The sequence below is a fragment of the Anas platyrhynchos genome, chromosome 20, assembly GCF_047663525.1.
Source record: "Anas platyrhynchos isolate ZD024472 breed Pekin duck chromosome 20, IASCAAS_PekinDuck_T2T, whole genome shotgun sequence".
Taxonomy (NCBI): Eukaryota; Metazoa; Chordata; class Aves; order Anseriformes; family Anatidae; genus Anas; species Anas platyrhynchos.
In genome coordinates this window covers 3,327,091-3,347,047 of record NC_092606.1, presented here as the reverse complement: position 1 = coordinate 3,347,047, position 19,957 = coordinate 3,327,091, and the positions used below count along the sequence as shown (strand labels likewise).

Sequence of the window (19,957 nt, the reverse complement as noted above, 5' to 3'; positions counted from 1 at the left end):
GTTCGCTTTTGGTCTTGTTTAAAAAAATAATTACAGTTCTGATTTGTATTACTAGCATAGCCAGAAACTGCTTGTTTCTATACCAAGTTGAAGTATTTTATGGCATTTGTATTCATAGATCAGATTTTGTTAAAAAGCTGACCTAAATTCATGCTTTGGAATGACAGATCTCTTCAGAAACTAATCCTGCTGGTAAACTTGTGAAAATTAAAGCACTGGAAGTTTGGTCAATATAAGCAACTGCAGCTTAAGTTGTCAGGAGAGCTTGACTCGTGATTAAACAGACTTTGGGTTGCTAAAAGGAAGCTTTTGGCCTAGTGTGAGTCTCAAATTATGGGAGTTCCGGTAATTATGTGACTATCCTAAAGAGGCATGACAAGATGCTTAAATTGGCAGAGCTTTGCAAATCTCTGTGACGAGAAATTAGTCGCGGAAAGTCAACTCCGAACTTTTTGTTGAGGTAAGGTGCATTGCGAAGCGACCGTATCCTGAGACCTAATTTAATTTCCAGAATATTTGTCTTTAATGAGACTGCACACTAAATTTAATTTGCCAGCTTGTAATAATTGCACCACCTGACCGGACTCAAGACCTGGTTTCTGATGCGCGGAAAACACCTCCCTCTGCCTGCCGAGAAGAGAATCCCCCTGCTCTAACCCTCCTTAACGAATTAAATTGGCTGCTCCAGCACGAAAATAAAATAAAAAGCACTACAGCGAGCCAAACGGGGGCAAAGCGAAGGGGGCAAGAGCCGCCAGCCCTTACAAACCGCCCGCGGGGGGCAAAATCACCTCAGGGAAGGGCGGGAAGGGCCCGGGACCCCCGCGCCTGCGCACGGGGCCCGCTGCCGGCCCGGGGGCGGAGGGCGGGCGGTGCGGCTGCGCGGCCGTTCCTCAGCCGTTCCCTCAGCGGCTGCCTCGCCTCAGCCGCTCCCTCAGCGCCTCCGCCTCGTCGCTTTTGCCGGCTGCGGGCAGCGAAGCGGCTTTCCCTGCCGCAGGATGTCGGCCACTCTCTACCTGCTGTCCACGCTGGGGGGTTACGTCCTCACCTCGGCGCTTCTCCTCAAGTGCCCGGGGCTCCTCCACCGGCCCAAGCGGCAGCGGTTTCGCTGCCGGCACATCTCCCACCGCGGCGGTGAGTGAGGGAAAGGGGAGCGGGGCTCCGCCGGGGGGAGGCTGCGGCCGCCGAGGGGTTCCCCTCCCGCTCGGGCTGCCTTTAAACCTCCCTGCGGTAGCCTAATTTTAGGTGCCACCTGCTGACCGGTGCTCGATTTCAAAGCCGAAGTCATCTCCCCCTCAGAACGCGTCGCCCGCAATCAGCGCGTTTTGCGTCGCTCTTCGTGGTTTTCCTCTCAGCCGGGGGTTTGCTTTCCTCCTAGGGATTCTGCCTTAACGATAGCTTTGTTCCTAGCGAGATGCTGCCCGCTGCTTAGCTCAGGTGCGAAACATCTGTGATCTGCCGTCCTGCCTCTGCCCGCCCGTCTGCTTTGCCCTCTGGTGTCAGGAGAAATGCTGCTCTTGCTGCCCTTGCTGCTGGAGACAGCTCCTGCTTCAGTGCCGTGGTAAATCCGAGCCCATTTTGTGAGTCTTGGCCCCTCCATGAGCCTTCCTCCATGGCCTGGTGGGTAGGCTGGTCGCTTCTATATAAAATAGCCAAAAGGTGCTTCTGAAGTTTTTTTCTAGCTTCTTTAAGTATCTGGAGGAAAAAATGGAGCAAATTCTATTCTATTCTATGCCCTGTTCCCTGCTGCCCCTTGCAGCTCATGGAAATACCGTCAATCGATTTTCTAGTAAGTATTTTGCTCTAGATTGCGTGGAAGATGTGACGGATGCTGAGTTTAAACGTTGGTTCTAGTGCCAGTTAATGCAGTGTTTGATCACAGGTCTAGTCAGTTGTCCTTAGCTACTATCTCTGCCTTGAATTATTCAAACGCAAAAATTAGAGCTGATCCCCTCAAGCTCTTAGTACATGGATTTCTTTTAGTTGGTTTATGAGATAGATTAGCCTTCGTTATAACTCGTAGTCTTACGTATAGCATAAATGCTCCTTTTGGTTTGGAATATGCGTATTAGCTGCTACTTACCAGGGCTTTTCATTCCACAAAGGTTCTTAACTTTGATTGTTACCTGCTTGTTAATTTGCAAGCTGTTTCAAAGTTGCGGATGACTTTGTAGGAACTTGGTGTGACCTTAATCTTCTTTTGTTCTCACTTCTTTGCAATGACCTTAGTTAAGATATACAGCCCTAAGCCTCAAATGCAGGCGTTTAGGCCAGTTGCACTAAGCACCATTAGAACGGTAGAAAAGCCTTACTTAAAGGGAGGATTATTATTCATTAGGCATTCAGAGACAAAGTCCGAGGTCTTCAAATTGCTGCTGTCTGCAGGTATAGGGAGAAGTACGCCCAGGGTAGAAGTACATTCCTTAAGCAACTCAGCAGCCTTTTACTCACTGGGTATGATGAGACTGAAGATCACTTACGTTTCACCCTGTGTAGTGTTTATCTTGTAACTTAAATTCCTGTGGGACTTAGGTGCTCATCTGGCTTTAGTCATGCTGTAGCTTCAGATGCAGTGTCAGGTTTCCTATTGCATTACTCCAATGAAGTTAGGAGCTCGAGGTAACACTTAATTTGTTTGTCTTGGTCCTCCCCGAGATAAACCTCTGCACGTGAAGCTTTGTAAGTCTGCGGGGCTTGGTTTTCCTTCTGTTTTCATGCAGGTATTTTCTTATCTCAGGTTATAGCTCCTCTGTGGAAGTATCCCTGAATTATTTCTTTACTCCTGCATAGTTTTAAAATTGCTCATGTCTGAGAATTATAAAGATTTATTGGTATTTTGTGCTAGAGTCCTCTGTCAATTCCAGCTGTGTGGATTGCAGAGCCTTTGACCTGGGGTAGCATTCTCGGACATAAGTGTGTATATTCAGCCTGTCCGAGATTTTTACAGAATTAAAAAATAGTTGAGGTTGGAAGGGACCTTAGGAGATTGTCATGTCTTGACGTCCCTGTTCAGAGCAAGGCCACCTACAGCAGGTCGATCAGGACCCAGTTTTGGGGACATCCAAGGATGGAGACTATAGCCTGTCTGGGCAACCTGTTCCAATGTTCGATCGCTCTTAGAATACATTTTTTTTTCTTCTCATGTTTAACCTGAATTTCCAGGATTTCAGCTTGTTCCCATTGCCTCTCGTCCTTTCAGTGTGCAGCACTGAGTAGTCTGTCTCAGTCTTTACTCCCTCCCATCAGGTATTTATTTATACGTGGTGATAAGATCTCCCCTGAACTCCTCCAGGTGAAATAATCCAGTGCTTTCCGCCAAGAATCTCTCTGATTCTTGCATGCAAGAATCTCTCATCCCCGAATTTTCACAGTCTTTCTTTGGACTTGCTCCAGTAGATCCATGTCTTTCTTGTACTGGGGAGCTCTGAGCTGAACACCGTGCTCCAGCCATGGTCTCATTCTTCCTAGTGGTGGCCACTGCTTGCACAGTGGGGGGACACCCCAGAATTTGTAAGGGTTGTTTTCTTGAGCCAGTGGTCGGCTGATTCCTACATGTCTCACAGGGGTGCTTTCAAAGCTTGCTTGTTGTAGTTCCCTTTCCTGAATGTGGTTTGTGAAACCCATCTTGCTGATTTGCAGCTCCCGTTTCAGCTCATCTCTAAACTTTTTTTCCTCATTTCCCCAGAACACAAGTCAGGCTTTTTGTTACCAACTGCTTCGACTCACCACACCTACCTCCCTAACACGCAACTTGTTACTGCAGTCATTTAAAGTTTTAATTTTGTAAATTTCTGCCAGAAATGTTAGGATAATGTTTTGATCACTTCCCCCCCCCTTTATTGCAGTTCAGGATGTATGGGCTGTACACGCAACCGACAAGTTACCTAAAATTTAAAACTAAAGTTAGCTGCAATAATAAATTATCATTCAGGTCTTACGCAGGTTTTTCCTGTCTGTTAGGCAATCATCGGAAGTATTTGATGAGATTCTCTTGCTCTCTTTTATCCCTAGGTCATTTCTGCCACTCAGCCTATTCCTAATTCTGCAATCAAACTTCATAAAGTATTGGTGAAGGTCTAATTGCAGAAGTTGCTGTGGATTTTACCATCTTGGTTTATGTTAAACCACAGAGGTTTTGTCATTCTGATTCTAAGTCAGTTAAGCCTTTGTAAGCTTACCAATGCAAGCTAACCTGATAAAAACAATATTAAATTGCCAGTTGTGTGTGCACAGAATTGCGTTACTTTAATTAAATAGCTAAACACAGCGTTAGATAAGTGTGTAATGGTGAAGCCTCCTTAATAGGCCAGGCCTTATTGGAGCTTCTGTAATTGTTGTTTACAAAGCCTGGCATTCGTCACTGCAAAGAGCAGTTGGATATCCTCATCGTTCCGTGTATCTTCCTGAAGTTGTTTTGTGTTTCGGTTTAGAGTATTGCAAGTTTGCCAAGGCGGGAAAGAAGGCACAACCTTTTCCAGTCCCTCACCAGGCTGATTTTTAAATATTTTTGCGTAGATAATGATGGTTTCCGAGTTGCAGAGTTTATTCCTGCCTGAGAGGAAAAAATAATTTGCTTGTCTTTTAGTAGTTGATGTGTTTAATTCCTGCTGTATGAGACCTCTCTTTGCTGGCAGCGTCAATCTCTACTGACAGAGCTGCACCACTTCAGGAGGCCTCCTTGGACTGAAAAAGGTTGTCACCTCTTTGACTGTCAACTGGGTTACGTGTTCAGGGAATAGCAGCTTCAGTCTTCTCCCCCCAGCCCTTGTCACCTTCCCTTTTACTCCTCTCAGTAGCTCTGAAGTAGACCTTATGCATAATGCCCTTACTGTGCCCGCAGAGCATGTTGTCTTAGCCAAATCACAATGCTTTTAAGGAAAAACAGGACACACAAAAGCTGGTAAAATAAACACTTCGATTTGCATATTCAAAGTATTATACAAATCAAAGATAACTTTTTTTTCAATTGTTTAACCTTGACAAAGTCCTTTCTCTTGGGTCTCTCCAGTGGGTCAGCAGCAGCTGGGATTTCTGACTTCAGCTTCATACTCATTCCCCCAAATATTTATTCAAAATACGTATATCTTTAATCCATTAATTTTGTATTTATTTTGTCTGGGATTGAGGGAAGGAGAAGGATTTAGTTCATATTCTATTTTTTGTTATTTTTAGGTGCTGGAGAGAATCTGGAGAACACGATGGCAGCCTTTCACCAGTGAGTACAAATGGAACCAATAACACCTGCTCCTGTGGTGTTGTCATGTCGTTAATGAGTGAAGTAATCACAAAAAGATCAGGCTTCCATCAGTTGTTTGGGTTACAGTGTCCTATTTCTAAAAGTCATCTCTCCTTTGAATGACTACTATGGATTGCTAAACATTACTCCAATTTAAACATGAAGACATTGGGAAACCACAAACTATGATTTATACATGGTAATGTAGTAGACTGGAGTTTGCAAATAAAACTCTTGAGACCGCCTCCTCTTCTAAGTAATTAAACACAGAACAATGTTGCTTCCATGTCTAATGGAGGTTGAATCTGCCAATTTATCATTATAAAGCTATTTTTCTAACTAATATCATAGACTTTTTTTCCTAGATAAATTGATATTTCTCAAGAGGTATTTCAGATCACGGCCTGTACCAGTGTGCTAATTAGTTTACAAGGCTGGATTTCAGGTGGTCTGATGAACTTGCTGACTGCTGTTATGGCTGTAAGCACCTCTCTTAGATTCTTCACAGATTCATGGAATTCAGTTCCCTCCTCTGCAAAGGTTAATCACTTGTTTTCAGGGAGTATTGTGACTGAAGTCTTAATGTTAACAAACTTTTAATATACTACCCATTAAGTTATTAAAAATGTTTGTGTTATGTTTTTTTACCTCATACACATACTTTGTTTGAACAATGTGTGAAAGCCTCTTAGCTAGGGCTTTAAAATTGAGTTGGTACTGGAAAGCCTTTTAAGCCTTCAGCATTTAAGAAGCAATAAATTCTATTGGTGTTCCCAAAAACATTTGAAAAAGCAGCATATCTAAAATTCCAGCTGCCGAAGAGTAGTGACCAAATTATGTGGGCTACTCTTTGTTCTTGTTTTTTTGTTTGTGTGTTGTTTCTTTAAAATTTCTTTTGTGTAAGTAGCCTCATCAGTTTGCACACTTCCTTGCAGGCTGAGTAGTGCCAGCTTTCCCGACCAAACAGTGCTATTGAAAGTACTGCGGTATTTTCTATCTCCATGGAAGCTTAGCATAGCTTTCTGTTTCATTCCTGCTGGCCTGCCTCTTTTCAGCTCTCCTACTACACTTTCCAGAAAGTGTTTCTTTTTTAACTGTTTCTGAATTTTGATTTAGTATCGTACCGGCTTTATATGCAGAGGGCTCTTAAGAAGAAAAGTTGTAGCACAACTTATTTTTATTTCATTCTCAGAGGTAGGCTGTAGTACTTATGGTAAGGACTGCACTAGGAGTCAGATTGTTTTGTGATAATTACAGGCATTTGTCTGTTTCTCCTCTGACCATTTTAATTATTTTACAGCTGTGGTGTAACAAATGCACTGAGGTCCACTTTTTAGACTGATCACAACTGCCAATAGCAAAGTCCAGTTACTTGTTTTGAGATTGTTGTGGCTGAATGATAAAGGCATATTCTGCAGAAAGCAGAGTCAGCAATTACCTTGCATTAGACAATGGAGAGAGTTCTGGCTTCCCTGCAAAGGGCTGAAGGCTTTGTCCTTCTCACCCTCTCGCTGCCATCTCCACTAGTAAGCTAGCAAAAGGATTTGGGTAGAAAACCGGTGATCCATGTGATGAAAAATCATCTGGATTGGCTCAGATGGCTGGTATAAACCAATTTGTAACCCATCAAATTTTGTGTGAAGCCAAATAGGGTGTGCCTGAACGAGTTGTTTCTGCAGGTTCGGGCAGGAAGGCCTATTTGACCATTGATGTCGTCGAATCCAAAAGAGAATTCTTGTCTGAAATATATGACCTGTCCCCTTGGTTCCATAGTAACAAAACTACTGGCAAGCAGGTAGCTTTATGTATGCTATTTGCACTGAAGGGATTGTGGAATATTTAATATTGTTGCATGATGACAAAGAAATGGCTCTAGTATGGAAACAAAGTGTTTGGGGGGGATGTAGGGGAGAAAACCTTTGTTGGTAACTTCCAGTTCTGTATCAGCATAACTTAACAAATATTCCTGAAAGCAATTATCAGCTCTTTGTACCAAAACTGGTATTTTTTGTTTGCCTGATAGATAAAACATTCTTCAGATTTCTTGGGTTGTAATCATGTTATGCTACACTTAAATGCTTCTGCAGTGGTTTTAGGTTGTAGAATAATTCTTTTTAAACTAAAGGAGCCATCTGTAGAGTCTTAAAGGATTTGGAGATCTGGCATAAAAGATGTTCTCATATTTTGTTTACAAGTTTAATTGTCCCTAGTGCAAAGATAGTTTAACATTGTCTTGACAGGAAGCTGCTAAGTAAACTCTCCAGACATTTCTCTTATCTTACTGTATTTACATTTATGATCATACTGGGCTTAGAGAGAAAGGTTTAAACACTACAGTTACAGCAATAAGTGTATGTCGTTAGCTTAGTATTTATAAACTCTGTACGTTGTGCTACTTCAGGCCTTGCCTAAGGCATTATTTTCGGAGGTAAGGCATTTCTTAAATATTTCCTGGTATTTCCTATTGCTTGAAAGCAGTTGGAGTTAAACAAGCAAAGAGCTCTACCATCCTAATTTGCAACTATGAGTCTGCTTGACGACTGGAGTTCTGGTGCAGCTGGATCAGAACACATTTCACTCCAGATGTTCTCCAGACTGAGCCTTCTCTGCAGCACCCTGGGTCTTTCAGATTAGTACAGAACTGCAGAACAAACTGATCTATAGCTGGAAAAACTCAGCACTTTAAGGAAGCTTCTTAACAGCAGGCTAGTGGTAAGAGCCTGGCAAATGCTCAAATTTGTTAACAAGGCAAGTAGTTGTTCTCCTTTATCCATTCAGCATCAGTCATGAACTTTTTAAACAGTAATATTTCTAATAAATGTTGATGGTTAAATGGTAGTACATGGTGCTACATGGGGATGGCCTCTACAAACTTGGCACATCTCCTGCAGTATAGCTGGAGATGCTTTTCATCGGTAGGAAGGGTTGCGCAGAACGGGCTGCCTAATAGGATTTTTATTTTCCTCCTAATTAGTGGCACCGGAAAACAGTTAACAAAGTGCTTTAATTTGACAATCCCCCTCCTGAACATTATCCCAGATGGACCAGAAATTGTGCTAAATGCTTATGGGGGGATGTTCTATTTTTTGTTTTGTTCCTGCACTTGTAAATGTTTATGGCACACTTGTACTTCAGCAGTCAATAAAGCCTTTTTCTTAAGGAAAAGGCTGTACTCACAGATACTAAAGATTTGTTCAGAAAGAGCAGCCCAGTGTTTTAAAGGAAGTGTTCAAAATTCAGGCTGAGACATTCAGCTGTCTGCTAGAGTGATACCTCCCGAGTACCTTTCTAATGAAATGAGTGATTTGCTTCTCGTTAAAGGAAAGCTTTTTTTTTTTTTCTCCTAGGAGGTTTATTGTAGTTTTTTCATCAGTATTACTACCACTTTCTGCTTTCTTTACCTCTTCTCTTATTAGTTAAGCTTCTATAGGGTGAACTTGGGATTGGATTAGGACTTTACAAAGAGGGTTGGAACATGACTAGCTAATTCAGCAGCATTTCTTTGAAAAATATAAGCAGCTGTTTTAATGACTTTTATTCTTTTTTTCATTAAATTATTTTAAGAATATGTAGTTTTGCTAGCTGAAAAAGCCCAAAACCTGAATGTCCCATTGGTAATGTACTGAGCCTTCCATTCCTGACTAACTTAGAGGAAGTAAAAAAGGCGTTCCTGTCCTTGTCATGTTGTTTATGCTTACTACATAATTGTTCTTTTTAACAAGCCCTTGTCTTCTCGGGATAAATGTGCTGATACTGATGAGCATCACACTCAACATTATGAAACAATTAAAAAGAAAAACGAAAATGAAAAAGAAGTAGATTTCTCAGTATTGAGGCAGTAGGCTGCAACAGACAGAAGTGTCACTCCATCTCTGTGGAAGGCAGAGCCAAGGCTCCCAAGTCCAAATCCCGTTTCTGATTCATAGTACTTTGTTTATTCTTGCATCAGCTTTCTGCTGCAACAGAATTATTTGTTTCTTGCTTGGCAGTAAGGTTGTGAGGATGCGTTGCATCATAAAGCATCTAAAGCACTTTCTGTGGGGTTAGTTCAGTTGAATAACACATACCTGGTACGTTTGGACCTGTACAAAATACACGTGTGGTTCAAGGCAGACTTCTTTGCTTCCAGTGCAGTTAATATAGGAACAGACATGTTGGAGCTGGATTGTCACCTGACGAAGGATGAGCAAGTGGTTGTGTCCCATGATGAGAACCTGAAGAGATCAACTGGAGTCGATGTCAATATATCTGACCTCAAATACTCTGTAAGTTGAAGAAAAAGTGTTTAGAACTGTGTTTATAGAATGGCTGGGGTGGGCAGGAAGAGGGTGTGCGCTTAGTATCCAAAACCTGAGGAAAGGATTCATCTAGTCTGCCAAAAAAACATGAACTAGGCTCCCAATGTAGTCAAGGGATAAAAACAGGCACACTTCTACAGGCTGATTAACTCCGTCCAACTGCAGTGCAGATGAATAGCTCTCTGGAGGCGGGCCTGTTTTGCCATACTGGTGACAAAGGAAGCTTAGTCAAGAGCTCCTTCTCCTGTGACTGGCTTTTTAATGGGCAAAGCTGGTAGAGGAATCCTACCTGCACTGACAGTTTTAAAAGCCTGTTTTGCAGAACTGGCTTTCCATCTGATATGTAAGTGGAATTCTCAGAACTTTGAGATGGGTATCTGGAAACATTTTGCCTTATTCAGCTGCAGGTAATGCCAGTTCAAAAATGCCAAATAGTTCAACCATGAATGAACATTACACTTGCAAAATCACTTTTTAGGCAAGAGATAAAAAAAAAAAAAAAAAAAAAAAAGAATGAGTTTTGTCTTTACAGTTAAATTACATCCCTTATGAATGACATGTTTTGGACTTTTTCAAGAAAAGTCATGATTATATCCTTGTATTTAAATTAGTCTTCTTTTCTTTTTTTTTTCCTCTTTATTTTTCAGGAGCTTCCACCATATCTCTGCAAATTGGATGTCACATTTCAGAAAGGTAAGTTTTTGTATTTTACTGTTTCAGTTCACAGTTACAGTAACTAATATCCATGTGACAATTTCTTCTTTTGGCAAAGGGAATAGAAAAGTGTGTATTTGCATCTATCAGAATCTGGGTAAGAGAAATGTTAAGTATCTAGAGAAGAGAAGTGTCAAAATATATTGTAGCTTTAGAAACTAAAATACATACTTTTTTTATACTGGTTGACAGTGACTAAATCTAAGATGTAAGATATCTTTTTCCAAGTAAACATCTCAGTTGTTTGCTTGTCTAGGTCCTGCAGCTGCTTTCTAGTTCCCCTGTGACCTCCTCAGAGGGTGGTGATTAAAAATCTGTTGTCCAAAAACAGAGAAAGCAAAGGCAATTTTTTTTTACAATGCCCTTGTGGTGGTTCACTCTGAGCTTGAATATGAGATGTAAGATAAAACAGATATTTTCAGAGGGAGAATTAAGAGTATAGTAGTTACTGTATGTATGACTTAAAGATCAGTATAAATATTGCTGAAAGAGAGGAAAACCTCAAAAAAGATCAACCTGTTTTCTTATGAAAACTGTGATTCTTGGGACTGCAATGTGAATAAAGTGTGCAAAAAAGTTTCAAAATTGAAAAATACTTAAAATGCACTAAGTTGAGCTCCACAATATGTTATTTTCACACATGTACATCTTTTGTTTATGTATAGTAATACAGAGAGCCACAAGCAATTTCAAGCACTAACATTTTTGTATTTTACCATCTGTTCCCTTTACATAGTATGCTTCTCCAGTACATTTTCCAAGAAGGAAAAGTTTTTCTCATTTGGTCTTATTTCATATTAATCTCATTGCATTTGTTGCGTGGTAACTGGGTCCATGTTGGCTAGTTCAGGATTTTAATAATGCCTGCACTTCTGCTGTTGCAAAATTACAACTGAATTTCACATAGTTCAACCCCAAATGTGAAAATGGCTCCGTACATTTTCATTACAGAAATGAGCTTGCCATAATTAACTACAGCTATCCAAGTGAAGTTGGTGGATTTTTTGTTTATTATTTCCAAAATGTGCTAATTCTAGGAATTGTGTTATTTTTTTACTTTTAAGATGACAAATGCTTTGACATCTCGGTTTTTTCTACAGTATATTATAAAAGGTCACAGCAGTGACAACTGTCTTTTTTCCCCAGAATGTCACTGTGAGGGAAAAGATAACCGTATTCCTCTCCTGAAAGAGGTGTTTGAGGCATTTCCACAAACTCCTGTCAACATTGACATCAAAGTGAACAACAATGTGTTGATCAAAAAGGTACATGAAAAGATGTGCTTAAATGAGACTGAATGTCATGGGATGTTGAAATTCCAAAAGAAAAGAGGTTTTTGGAGTTGATAGCAGTCTGAACCACTCAGGTCTGTGTTCTTGGGGAGCTTCATCCTTCCCGTGTTAGATTTTGCACCACATATGAAGTAATGCAAAACAAAGAGATCTAGTGCAGGATGTTTAGTGAACAGCTCTTTACTGACCTTTTATATCAGCATAAAACTAATGACGAAATGCCAAACTGCTAGAAACATCTTTGTTGTGTACTTCATGTGAAGGGTCTTCTTGTGGACCGTTGCCTACAAATGCAGCATGGAAACATGGTGTAATTGTAATGATCAGTGCTTATGATGGAAGAGGAAACCTGCTTTCCATGAGATACTGTTTTGGCATCCAGTTGGCATCTTGTAGGGGTAGTGATACTTCCTTTTATCTGTTGTCCTGAACACAAAGCAACATAATCAGTTTAAAATGGGAGATTGTGTAGAAGAATTATCTTTTCTATTATGACTTATGCACTTGAAAATTAGCAAGTAGAGATTCAGTTAAGTTATTCCACATATAATATTCAATGAATACATGTTAGGTTTCTTTTTGTTGTTGTTCTATATTGCAGGTTTCAGAGCTGGTGAGTCAGTATAAACGAGAGCATTTGACAGTATGGGGGAATGTCAATTACGAGGTTGTATCAAAGTGTCTTAAGGAGGTAAGAATGGATCCAGCTGAGCTTTGTTCTTGCGTGCTTGTTACTGTGTGATGTATACAGAAAAGCACCCTGTAAATCAAGATCAAGTGAGTTATGCCAGACTTTGTTATGATCAGAAATTTTGCACTTAATTTATTGTAACAGTGTAGTAAGCAGAATGGAGTCAAGCACAATTAACAGTCATATATTCTGCAATAAAGCATTTAAGGAATAAAGCTGAATCACATTTTATATTTGTTTTGTAATATATGGAGTCTTACGTTTTTATGCCAGGACCTCCTAATGCCAGTATTGCACATCATTCATCTGGTATGAAAGCAATTTTAGAAGGATTGCTTATTATGTATTTCTTTTTATTAAAATAGTGCATGTGGACATCAGTTACCACACACTTATATATATTGGTATGAAGCTGTTTACAGCTATAAATTCTATTCCTTTTTGTGCTACAAAATTGTACAATTTAGAATTAAATTAAAACTATGCTTAGTCCAAGGGAGTTATGCAGATGAGTGAAACTGATATAGTTAAGACTACAGATACTGTACTGATTTATCTGTGCTCTGAAACAGGACAACACTTTGCTACCTGAACAATGGTTGTATTTGTTCATTTTGTTCATTAATGCTTGAATGATTTGATTCATAAACCAGCTTCTTCTAAAATTTGTTGTGGAGCAAGCTGATGTAATACCAAACCGTAGCAAGCTCTTTATCAAAGCACAGCTTAGTCTTTTTGGTAATATGAGTCAAAGCTAAAATGCTGCGTGGTATTGTGCAGTCTGAATTGTCAGGTCACAGAAGGGGTATTGGAGACTACTGAGACTTCACCTTTTCAGGTTACTGTTCCCCTTCAAATTGTGTAAAACTTGGATTACGAATTACCAGAAAGAGTAATTTAATTTCAGTGGCATGCATAACATAGACACTTGGCTGTTTAATTTTTAGGTGTGAGTGCTAAAATTCAAACAAGTATCATTAACATATTAAAATATATTTTAAACAAGATGAGTAAATTTAATTGCAACAAATTCAACAATCTGCCAAGATAAATTAGAAACTTTCTCTCCTGGTTCCTGCAGAATGCTGATATTCCCATCATCTTCTGTTTGCAACGTGTCCTCCTGCTTCTTGGACTGTTCTACACTGGTCTGCTGCCGTTCATTCCTTTCAAGGAAGAATTTTTGGAAATTCCTATGCCTTCCATCATCCTCAAGTGAGTTAGAGCTGGTTGGTAGGTGCCACACTAAAATAGTAGATAAACTATTGCATGATAGCGCCAACCTGAGCATCGATTAAGTCACTGACCTCAGGCTGAATAAAGACTGAAATAAAATGTTTCTAAGGGAAATGCACTGCACAAGTAGATAGGTAGATAATGATCTAGTACGTTCTGAAGGAGCTGTATCAGAATTTATGATAAGGGATTAAAGTTGTCTTGGAAGTATTGATTTTTCTGGAATCTGGAGAAATGAGTCCCAACCATTGAAGTTTTCCTTACATGGAAAAGTAAAGGGGTGTTAAGGCCTATATGAGTAACTGGCTTAAGTTATGAGTCCATTCTTCTTGGTGATAGTTTGACCACATCATGTTAAAAGTTTTTTAGTAATGCCTCTCTTTCAGAGCTAGAATTCAGTCAGTCCACTTGTGTCCTTGGTGGAAGGTGGAAGGGCAGACTATAAAGTGTATGCTTATTATCTTGACAGTGTCTGTCTCAAAAGATTAATGTATTGTATTGTTTTGTTGTTTAGGTACTTTTGTGTATTCAGAAGTGAAAGTTATGCAAATTTTCTGGTCCTCTATATTTAACCTGTTTCTTGCCAGCTCAAAATTACTCTATGGATAGTGTGGGATGTCTACGTAGATCTGTTTCCTATTGAGAGCATTTTCTGTAAATACCCCTTTCAGGTGGGACAACAGCTGCCTTTACAGCACAGCTCGTGTTCACACCATGTAGATTGTAATTTGTTGCAATGCTGTACAAATAACTAATTTTTGCACCTTTCTTCCTCTTAGATGTGGAAACTGAGAACAAATTAGTCTGATTAAGGCCAAGAGGCGAGGCAAGTCAGTAATAGGGTGGATATGAGACTTCACGTGCTTTTTGTTTCTTGTACCTTACTGAAAGTGCTGCTGGATATCTGTCTCTGCTGCTGCTTTTAAATGTAACACATTTCTCTGGTGTAACCCAATTCTAAGTCACTGTCCTGAAGTCAAAGGGCAATTACCGCTCTAACTTGAGAAACTGCAAGACTAATTCTTCATGGTTCTTTTTTCACAGGAAAATCTGAATATTTTAATCTGTGCTCTAGTAATTTTTTTTTCTTCTTCTTCAACAGGCTGAAAGAACCACAGAAGATGTCAAGAAGCCAGAAATTTATTATCTGGCTAGCTGACACGTAAGATTTTAATCTTATTAAATTTTTAATCATGTTTTGTTTATACATCGACAGTTGGCTTAAGCAACTAAGAGTAATTTATTGCTACACCTACTTGATAGGTTATGATTTTTTCAGTTTCTTTTAGCATTTTTTGTCAGTGCAGCATAAATCATGTTCAAATCTTTCATTGATGTTCCTGTACATTTATTTATTTGTACACTGAAACATACTGAGGCACAGTAGCAGTGGGGAATATTCCGGTTTGACCTAAAATAGTTCTTGAATACTCTGTTTAGTTTCTGTTGTGTAGTAGCTTTCATTTCTTCTAGTGGGAAGGATAAATTATTCTGAAAGCAAAGGGATTGATTCATTGGCCATTGTACAAGGGTATCTGTACAAGGAAGGAGGTGCCCACTGAATTTGTTTTTCAGGAGAGTTGATACAAATATCTGTAGCTAATGCAAATTTCTAGGTATGTTCGTTAGGCAGTCTTGAGTTGTTTAAACTACATTTCCTGTAGTTTAAATCTCTTTATTGTAGAAAACATTGAATCTAAATGTTCTGTGGAAAAAATTGTTACAGAAAGTCAACGGATGTTGAGAATTTTCTTGAACAAATATTTTTTTTCCTCCTTTTTGCAGACTGCTAATGAGGAAAGCTCTTTTTGACCACCTCACTGCTCGGGGCATTCAGGTATAGTGTGGCAAAACTAAAGGAAATCTGCTTTTGATCTAGTGAGAATTTGAACCAGCTGGGTATGGCCTTAAGATGGGTTCATGTTCTCTGCCAGAATTAATTTGCCTATGTAGTTCATTTAAAACAAATATATTTCTTAATCTTCTGTTACCAAAACACTTAGTAGCATCCAATTAGAATAATTTTTTACAAAAATCTACCTAGCTTTTCACTATTGATGGAATTTTCTAATTTTTAGATTTGTTTATGAAGTGTAGGCAGCATGTATTCTGAAGTACAAGTCTGTTCTGTTACTAGCATTGCAAATTTCTTTTGTGTTCCTAAACAGTAGCTTCTGCTGTTACAGTTGCAGTCCTTTAGTTTCAAAGGAAGAGTTATAGGTTTGGAAAAAGGTTTAAAAAACTTAAATCCCGTTAAGACTTTTTTTCACTTCAAACTTCAGCCTGCAAATTTGTGAAACTGCTTACCTGTTTGGAGCTGCCTTTTTGTTTGTTTTTTGTTTTTTGTTTTTTGTTTTTTTTGACTTTTTGTGTGTCTGTCTTTGGCATCGCAGTCTAATCATTTTAAATATGTGGCATCATCTCTGTCACACATGAAACAATTTAGGTCAACAGTCACCTTTTTTTTTAAGGATTTCCTGTATTAATGTGTTTTTTTCTCTTCTCTTCCATACTGCAGGTGTATATTTGGGTACTGAATGAAGAACAAGAATACAAGAGGGCATTTGATCTTGGAGCAACTGGAGTCATGACAGACTATCCAACAAAGCTCAAGGAGTTTTTACACAATTATCCAGCGTAAGGGAAGAAAAACAAGGAAGACCTTGCAGAATAGATTCAGCCAAGGAATGTCATAAAAAAAAAATTGGGCAATGTACGCAAATCATTTTGTTTGAAAGATATAGCTGGGTGATCCTTGACCTTGTTGTCAGGTTGCTACGTAATGTAAAGGTTGTCTATTTATTTTAAAACTTTAATTGCATAGTTTACGTTTGTAAATAGATCATTTAGCAAAGGTGCACTTCACTAATAGTTATGGTTAAGAAGAAAGTTGCTGGATAGGATACCTGTAGATAATAAGTGTTATTTTACCTGTCACACTGTCACGAGTGTTCCTAAGCAGATGTAAAGACATGTCAATTACTCCAGTTATATTCTAGTGTGCAGAAACTAAAGAACTCTTGAAAGTGTACCCTTGTGTATATATTGCTTGTGTTGCTTTTAATTTTCAGATAACTTGTAGAGCAAAAACTAAAATGCAGAGGAGAAATAGCAGAATCTGTGGATGGCCAGTTAGTTTAGCCTGTGAAGTATAGTCAGTAAAGACAGTCACTTGGTCAGTGAAGATTTTCTTAGCTATTCTTACTGATAAGAACACTGAGCATGAGTTGTGGCTGTATTTAGACCCCTCTTTGATGTGAAAGTAATACTGTGACTTACTGGTCAAGGTCTAGGTACAGCATTTAAGCCAGCTTCTGGGCTTGATGCTGAGTTCCAGTGCAAAGCTGTAGGTTTGCCCCTGGTTCTGACCTGCCTGTCAGGCTGCCATGGCGTGGCAGTAGCCAGCCTCCCAGAAAGGAGAATTACACTTAATATAAATTACACTTACTTTGAAATAGTCTTTTCATGGAAGAAACCAATGTTTTAGAAGTCTTTTGCACTTTAATAGTTTTAACATCTGTTGGCTTGATAAATGGGAAGTTGTTTTCAGGGTGAGGGACCAAAGAAGACTTTGTTTGGTCAGGAGTTTTAGGCACAACGTAAGGTTCATTTCAAATGAATTCACCCAAATCAGATTCATGTATGTACTTAAAACAGGAGCAAGTGTCATTCTAGGATGTGTGTAAATTTTAGTCCTTTCTATCCTCAAAAGTACCTTCAATATTCCTGAAGTTTATGGGCATGGACGCAGGATTAGCTAAAGCAGCAAAAGCCAGGAATCCCTAAGTATTATGGAATGAGGTTGGAAAGGAATGTATTTCTGGAAGCTGAACGCTGTTCTGTCACTGTGAACAGATGCTATGTGTGTGTCAAACAGATTTGAGCCTGCAATGCCTGTGTGTTTTGGTGTTATGTTAGTGTTAAGGTTTTTCAGAAAGAATTTAACTATTTTAGCTTAATTAATCACAATGATGTATTCACAAAACTCGGTCGTTTAATCATCAGATACTGCTGGAACAAAACTATTGTTTAGTGATGATATCATCTACTTCTTAGAGGAACTTCACTTGAAAAGGATCTCATTCAATAATAAGCCAGAAACAAAAGTATGTTTACTGCAAGATATACTCCTTACTATAAAATTTTTAAAGTAATTAATTTTTTGCCCTTGCTTGCTCAGATTTGGAAAGGCTCTTGTCTCACTTCATGGAGACAAGACGCCATGCCATACCTGTAATCATGGAGCATCTTTGTTATTTTGTTATGCCTGTTTGTGTTAGAATGTCAAGTCCATCTGGATGGATAATCACGTTTGTGTGATGTCCATTTAAGGGAAGGGAAATTCCTTCCTATATTTTTTCTACTCATTTTTTTTGCTATCAAATTTCCAACATACACACCTTCACAAAGATGCAAATGTAACTCTGGTTTCAGAGAACACTACGAAATACCACTTAAACGTTAAAAGTTCTTTTAGGCTAGGAAAAGCTGAATCTTAAAGCGCCACTCTTGATTTCTGGACTTGATGTCTCAAGGGACACATGATGACTTAGCTTCTCTCTCAAGTTTTCCTCATCACTGCCTAAGTAAGCTATTTTGTTTTATCTTCTATTGAATGACAAAACACTTATTAAAATATGGACTTAATTTTATTATTTCATTATAATCTTCTGACAATTTCACTCTAGCAGCGGTGTTGGAAACTTCTGCCGTCAAAGACGCTCAGCATGTTCTTCAACCACTAGTCTTCCTACGTCTGATGTAGCTTTTGACTGTGCTGTTCATATATCACCTCTCTGATAAATCTACTACTTAATATCCGAAATTTGAGTAAGTCAAGCTACGTGGGAGGGAGGGGCTCGGTGCTGGAAAACTGACCAATTTATTCAGTCACCCATTTGAATTCCAGTATAAGAGCTAAAATTTGATCTTTTGAGACAGATAATGTAAGGATGAAGCCATGAATCTGAGCACCCATGCACAGGGTTTGGGCTGTGATAACTGTTTGTAACAAAACAATATGGAATTGAGGGAATTATAGAATGTTTATTCTATCAAATCATTATTTTGAATATTCCAGAACATGCTGTGTGATATTTTTTTTATTAAACCCTTTGTACAGAAAAGCTCTTGTTGATTTTGCACAGCTGTCCAGGGGGATGTTCAGTTAATCCCTCTCTCCAAGGAGAGATTTTTTTTTTCCTTTGGGTAATTTTAACTCTAAATATCGTTTAACACTTACTGTGTTCTCAATCCTGTTGCAAATACTGTATGTATGAAGGATGATGCATGTATTCCATGCACTTTTAATTTGCAGAAAATGCTGTGGACCTCTCTAGCTCAAAATCTATGAAGTGATTTTTTTCTTTTCTTGTAAAGAAAGATTGATGCTCTTGAAATGTGACATGTTCAAACATCTTTGCTCATAAAAGATCTAAACCTAAATACTACTCTCTTGTGACTTCTTTGCCTGAAAGGATAGTTTCTGAGGTTACTATTTATAGCATTGTAAACTTCAAAGTTTTGATGGTGGTCTTTTATGTGGATAGGGTTGCTCAAAAGATGGGGACATCTTAAATGCTCTGAACTTTCTAGAATTTTTTGGCAATTATGTTGATTTCCTCATAGTAATTATAGCATCTGCAGCTAAATGAAACCTGCAGGGGATTTAAACATGCCTTTGCCATGAGTAAACGAGCTCTTAGCTAAAACTTTTGAAGTCAATTCCTATTTGATTTATCTTTGGTTCATTTTAAGATAGAAAAGTCTGTGTATGCAATGCTAGAAAACATTGTAGAGAATTTGCTTGTTCAATACTGCAGTGTGTGCTGTTGCTTCCAAACAAAGGTGTGCCTGCAGAAGAGGCATGGCATGCTTCAAAGAGCACAGCCTGTCTGTGCATCTGCAAATTCAGATAGTCAAAATGTAAGATCAGAGAAGAGCAGGAAAGTGTACATGTGATGTACTAAACTCTTGAAACCGTACTATATGCTTTTCATTTTGAAGTAGACAAGTCCTGTGTAATATTGGTAGAGGAAGCTAAAAGGGTGTTCTCTAGTACCTTAGCTGTAACTGAATGCCAAGACCAGCACGGCAGGAGAGCTGACACTGTGCGTGTGTTCTTGCCATCAGCATTTCTACATTTAAAGATTCTGCCTGCTTGTCTGGGACCTTAACTTAAAAATAGGGTCTGTATTTCTGCATGGATGAAAACAGCAAGTTGAAATAAGCCAACAAATGCTTGTTTTAAGAATGCTTTGAGATTTATTATATATGCTAGTGGTTTGGGTAGCCATGCTCAATAGCAGCTGTGTAAGTGCGAGAGCGTTGGCCTGTGCTTCGTAATTCAGTGTGAAAGTGGTTGTCAGCAGCAGAGCTGCTTTTTAGATATCATGGTCCTTAATTCCTGAGCACAGCATTGCATGCCTAAATAAATATCAGCTTTTATGGTTGGGAGACAGGTCCTCTCTCTCTCTCTCTTTTTTTTTTT

The 19,957-nt window shown here is 39.1% G+C and overlaps 1 protein-coding gene across 1 annotated transcript; it reads left to right on the top strand.

Moving 5' to 3' along the window:
* The first annotated feature begins 851 nt into the window (after window positions 1–851).
* On the top strand, window positions 852–18,912 carry GDPD1 (glycerophosphodiester phosphodiesterase domain containing 1). The gene is made up of 10 exons (XM_005014415.5): window positions 852–1,134; window positions 5,173–5,215; window positions 9,366–9,501; window positions 10,182–10,227; window positions 11,395–11,513; window positions 12,142–12,231; window positions 13,313–13,446; window positions 14,570–14,629; window positions 15,253–15,304; window positions 15,986–18,912. The coding sequence occupies exons 1-10, from the start codon at window positions 999–1,001 to the stop codon at window positions 16,106–16,108; spliced, it is 939 nt and encodes a 312-aa protein (XP_005014472.3). The 5' UTR covers window positions 852–998; the 3' UTR covers window positions 16,109–18,912.
* Window positions 18,913–19,957: the final 1,045 nt, after the last annotated feature.

Bases quoted from the DNA above. Each gene is read 5' to 3' on its own strand.
- GDPD1 (XM_005014415.5), top strand. From the start codon at position 999: ATGTCGGCCACTCTCTACCTGCTGTCCACGCTGGGGGGTTACGTCCTC. The intron at 11,514-12,141 runs GTACATGAAAAG...TCTATATTGCAG, and splicing joins ACAATGTGTTGATCAAAAAG to GTTTCAGAGCTGGTGAGTCA. The intron at 12,232-13,312 runs GTAAGAATGGAT...TGGTTCCTGCAG, and splicing joins TATCAAAGTGTCTTAAGGAG to AATGCTGATATTCCCATCAT.